We start from the raw sequence: 5,252 nt of genomic DNA on the forward strand, positions 1-5,252 counted from the left end.
ACATAAAAAAATAAATCCATGCACCCATCAGCTTTGTCAACATCAATTATTACTAATTGATCACTATTAATTAATTAGCACTAACTGATCACAACAAAGCCGATTAGTACTAATCGGCCTAGCCAAGATTAGAGACGAGGCTGAGTGGCTTATCGACCTAGCCAAAGCCGACATGCCCTAATCGGCCACGGCGAGGCCGACTGGAGTCAGTCGGCTTTGATGAGGCCGACGGGGTGTTAATTTTGTAATTTTTAAACCTGCATAACATTTTTCAAATTAAAAAAATATTATTATAAAAAAAAATCAGCGGCTTTGTGTCTCTCATGCCGCACGAGGGTGTGGGCTTGGCCGACCGCCGTGGCCGCCGACGTCGTTCTAGAAGAGGTCCGCAGACAAGCGTGTGGGCACACATGGATTAGCAATCCACGAGGCCTAAACAAGCTAATCCGCGCCCTCCATCGCACACACACGAATAGCATCATCATTGTTACGTGTGAAACTCCGCCACTAATCCGGAGTTTAGCGGTCGCGCCGGGCCAACCGCGACAATGATGAACCACTGCATTGATCATTACTATACTCCACGCACCTAATGACCGGCATAAACTACTCCGGATGCCGCTGCCACGTCGATCCACCACCCCAGCACGCACCCACCAACCCGGCCTCGCCGCCGCTGTATATAACGGGCCCACAGAACGTGGAGCCGGGTATCATTCTCGTCGCCGGACAGGAATCACCGAACTGCCATTCCACCGCCACCCACCCCCGCCCGCGCGCCCCCTCCCCGCCCCGGAGCGGAAAGGCAGAGGGGGGAAAACGGGATTTTTTTGCCGCAAGCCAAGCGAGAGAGCTTTTCCTTCCCCCCGACATGACACCGCATCTGCCCGTGTCGTCCCACCCCGCCCACCACCTGCTCGACGCGCTGCCCCCGTCGCCGCACCACCGCCGCCCCCGCAGGCGTCGCCGCTTCTGCCCGCCGCGCCCCAGGGCCTCCTCCTCCTCCTCCTCTCTCCGCTGCCGCGCCGCCGCCGCCGCCGCGCCGCAGCCGGCGGCGGCGGCGGCGCCCGAGGCGAGGACGCGGGTGTTCGTCGTGTCGGACCTGCACACCGACTACCCGGAGAACATGGAGTGGGTGCGCCGGCTCGCGGTGCGCGCGGGGGCCGGGGAGGGGTTCGACGCGCTCGTCGTCGCGGGGGACGTGGCGGAGACCAGGGACAACTTCGCGCGCACCATGGAGGCCCTCCGGGACCGCTTCGATGCCGTCTTCTACGTGCCCGGCAACCACGACCTCTGGCTGCGCCGCGAGGGTGGCCGCTACGTGAGTCGATTCCGCCTTCCCTCCTCCGCTCCTCCCGTCCCCGTCCCCGTCCCCGCCCCTTTTTTCCTCTGTTTGACTATCCGCATTCCTTGTGCTGCAAGCATGGTGTTTGACGAAATGCGTTGGCCTGGCGCTTCCGCTGGGTTTCTAGTCTTTTAGCCTGTCCTCCCTGAATGCTGAAACGCCCGCCTGCTTCCTGCTCGCCATTCTCCACTAAATACGCTGCTTAATGATGCTAGTTTTAGTTGTAGGTGCCAAGTTTGCTGATGAGGTTTGATATTGATATATACTGGTTTTAAGCAGACTTGTGTAGCTGAGCTGCATTTCAGTTGTGAACCTAGTCATACGTTGATGGTATTGGACTATTGGGTCTTGTTCCTGGCTGAAACGGTTATGATAACGCATACGTCTGCATCATTTCAGTTGCCAACCTAGTAATACACTGATGGTATTGGCTGTTGCCGCTTGGAGTTGTTTTTCTTCAACACGCGTCTAAACGTGTATCATTGTGTTAGAAGAACACGAAAGCAGTCGTGAAATACAAACCAACAACGGTGGAGGATGACCAAACTGGAAAACAGTGCAAAAATAGAACACCAAGACTTTAGTAACAAAACTACTCTAGCTTAGCTAAGAATCCAAAACTGCCTAAAAAGCCTCTGCTGCATCGCTGTCTAAGCCGCTACTGTTGGTCCGGTGATGAAGTGCCCTATCCTGTCCGACATCCAGAGCTCTGCATCATTGCGGATCGCCCCTAGGAATTAACTTACGAGAGAAAACTGTTCCTGAGCTTCGAGAGACACCAAATCATTTGGATGATCAGTGACCTGACGGTCTTCATCTTGTTGCCTGTGCGCCCAGCAGCAGTGAGCAACCAGTGTTTAAGATCCTCTGGACTGCTGGTATGATCATCTGAAGATCGAACCCCTTCAAAACATCATACCAGACTTGCCAAGTGAAGGAACAGCCAGAGCAAACGTGAGATCAATGCATCCTCTCATTTTCTCAGCGGACATGCATCTGGATTGCCATTATGTGGGAGTGTTTGAATAGCTTGGTACAAATTAGTAGCTCCTGCACATGCTACGAAGTATGCGGTATGACTGAAATGATGCAATGAAGATTGTGGTTTTGGATGGTTGCTAATACATCAGCTCATTTACGTTTTTCACTGAGCAAAGCATTTACCCTTTAATTTATATTGGTTTGCTCATTTCTTCCAGGTGGATTCAATGGAGAAACTGACTGCATTGCTTGATGCGTGTAGTGAGCTGGGTGTGGATACAGGCCCTAGAACGATAGGTGACTTAGGGATCATACCATTGTTTTCATGGTATCACAAGGTTGCTTATTTTTCCTTAATTCATTGTCATACATTTTCCAACCAGATCATAATGCACCATGTCACTATGATTTTCCTGCTTACTCGTCTTTGTTTAATCGCATTCCAGAGCTTTGACAAGGAAAAGGATGTAAACAGTGTGCGTGTTCCTTCGTTAGAGATGGTAAGTTGGTCTTCTGCTCAACGTCTTGTTCTGATTTGCATGAATATACACGCAAAGATACTGTTGTTTACATGCACTGGCTGTTTCAGTTTCCCATTGTTTGTTCTCCTGAAAGTACAGTGCTCAATTCCTCCTGACATGTATGCACTGATATGTTTTGTATGGCCAGGCTTGTAAAGATTTTCATGCTTGCCAATGGCCCTCAGATTTGGGAAGTGATGATGAGGCTCTTGCTCTTTACTTTGACAAGTTGAATGACAAGAACAATGATGCTATTGAAGAAGTAAAAAAGAAGAGCAAACAGATACTTACATTTTCACACTTTGTACCAAGGTGAGTGCTCATACCTCCTATCTATGGTGCTCACACCAAGCTTCTTTTTTCTAGTGATCTTGTTGTTTTTTACCAAGTCACAATTGTTAGGGAACCACGAATCCAGTGACTAGGATTCTTGTTATGCTTGATTGATTTACTTGCAACCTGTCTTCTTAATTCAAGCTCGTATAATTGGAGACTAGTGATAATTGCGTGGTGAACATGTCCCCTTTACAGCTATTGATCATCCTCTAGGCTTTTGTATATTTCATTTCATGTTATTTTTATAGTAAGAACACCTCAAGGAAAAGTCTTCTTATCAAATCAAGGTTAGCGCCAACTAAGGAAACACTTTCGAAAATGCAGCAACGATTTTCTATGTGACCAGTCATTCCCGAGGTAGCCGTTTGCTGCATTACAGAGAATATAGATTGTGTAGTGGAAGATATTTATTTTCACGCGGCTGTGTAACTGCGTCAGGATCTGATGTAAGTCCTTGTGATGAATCCTATCCCTTATTATTTAGCTGACTGTCTTTGCCGGTGTATTAAGATCTTCAGTGCTATTCAAATTTCATCACTAGAATGTAGCATATCTTAGGCGAGCCTCATAGCCCCAAAAGGCCAAAAACTAATATCTTATGCTCAACTCTGCAGGCAAGAGTTATGTCCAGAGAAGCGAATGCTTTACTATCCAAACCTTCCGAAGGTCATCGGCTCTGATTATTTGGAAAGAAGGCTGAGAGCTATACATGACAATGCTGAAGATGGAGCAGCCTGCCATGTATTCGGGCATACACATTTCTGTTGGGATTCTGTGGTTGACGGTATCAGGTACTACTAATCTAACCATTCTCTAAGATCGAAATGCACAATTCTTATGCTAACCAGAGGTCTTCGAACACAGGTATGTACAAGCGCCTCTGGCGTACCCTCGGGAAAGAAAGCGAAGGATAAATGGAGGCCAAGGATGGTTGCCGTTTTGTGTATATCGTGATGGCTTCAACCCTGAGATATACCCGGCTATATGGTCTGACTATTACAACCAGAACAGAAGGGAGCCTGAGAACACTCAGCTTGCGCCGTGGGTTGCCAAATATTTTTCAAAGTACTACGGACCCCCTGTGTTTGCCAAACAAACTGGATCCAGTTGAGCTGCCCCGCACGACATTGAAATCCGCATCAAACAGAGAAAAAAGAAAAAGGAGATATTGACATTTTACATGTACATGTTTTTTTTTTCCTTTTTGTATTTTTGTTGTTTCCTTGGTACAACTCACAACTCCTGGGCAACGAATGGCCCCCCTTGTGTTGGATGTATGCTGAAAAAATAATGTAAAGATGCTTGTAAGCAGCCTCGCTGCGAAGATAGTGACATGCCGAAGCCATTAGATATCTCTTCATTTCCTGCGTGGCTGATGGCTTTCACTGCTCTGTTTCGCTGTGTTGCGGTGGAGCCGGAAATGCCGAGGTGTGGCCTCAGCGGTGACGATGAAGCTGTGGCAGACGGATAGATTGTGCGGATTTGATGGTATCTCTCCTTTGAAACTCACCGTCAAAGTCAAAACGGCAGGTTGTTGGTGTGTGTTGTGCCTGCCTCTTTGCATCACCGCAGGTTGTTGGTGTGTGTTAGACCCAAGATGTTTTGAAGTTTTAAAAAAATCGCAAATTATATGGGGTGTTAAGTGGGTCATGTTCTATTGCTTGACGATAAAACATCACCTTCTTAACATCTCGTGTTTTTTCAGATTTTTTTCGAAGCTTTTGAGCATGGTTTCTGTGAAGTTTTCTTTGAATGTTGGTTTTCAGGTGATATTTTCCAATCGTCTTTTCCGGTTCAAACCTCCACTCAAGTGAGTAACAATTTCCTTGATCGAACATGGCCTGGAATAACCAGCATTTTTCACCAGATAAATACATGCTGATAGCATATTCCCTGACATCAGTGTTGATCCTTAGTACTAATAATTTTCAGCTTACAGTTCCATCACAATAGTTTTGGTCTGGACTTTAAGCCAGCCATCAAAGGCCATGTCCATGTCCAGGATCTCTTACATGTCCAGGATGTCTTAGCCAATTGTGGGCTATATCCCCTATGCAAGAGATCAAACG

At 47.5% G+C, this 5,252-nt stretch overlaps 1 protein-coding gene across 1 annotated transcript; it reads left to right on the top strand.

The window, feature by feature from the left end:
• Positions 1-718: 718 nt before the first annotated feature.
• On the top strand, positions 719-4,543 carry LOC123432372 (acyl-carrier-protein phosphodiesterase PptH-like). The gene is made up of 6 exons (XM_045115387.1): positions 719-1,321; positions 2,545-2,664; positions 2,773-2,826; positions 2,996-3,159; positions 3,798-3,974; positions 4,048-4,543. Exons 1-6 carry the CDS (start codon positions 872-874, stop codon positions 4,292-4,294), a joined length of 1,212 nt encoding a protein of 403 aa, XP_044971322.1. The 5' UTR covers positions 719-871; the 3' UTR covers positions 4,295-4,543.
• Positions 4,544-5,252: the final 709 nt, after the last annotated feature.

Source organism: Hordeum vulgare, chromosome 1H (assembly GCF_904849725.1).
Source record: "Hordeum vulgare subsp. vulgare chromosome 1H, MorexV3_pseudomolecules_assembly, whole genome shotgun sequence".
Lineage (NCBI taxonomy): Eukaryota > Viridiplantae > Streptophyta > Magnoliopsida > Poales > Poaceae > Hordeum > Hordeum vulgare.

Bases quoted from the DNA above. Each gene is read 5' to 3' on its own strand.
- LOC123432372 (XM_045115387.1), top strand. From the start codon at position 872: ATGACACCGCATCTGCCCGTGTCGTCCCACCCCGCCCACCACCTGCTC. The intron at 2,665-2,772 runs GTTGCTTATTTT...ATCGCATTCCAG, and splicing joins TGTTTTCATGGTATCACAAG to AGCTTTGACAAGGAAAAGGA. The intron at 3,160-3,797 runs GTGAGTGCTCAT...TCAACTCTGCAG, and splicing joins TTTTCACACTTTGTACCAAG to GCAAGAGTTATGTCCAGAGA.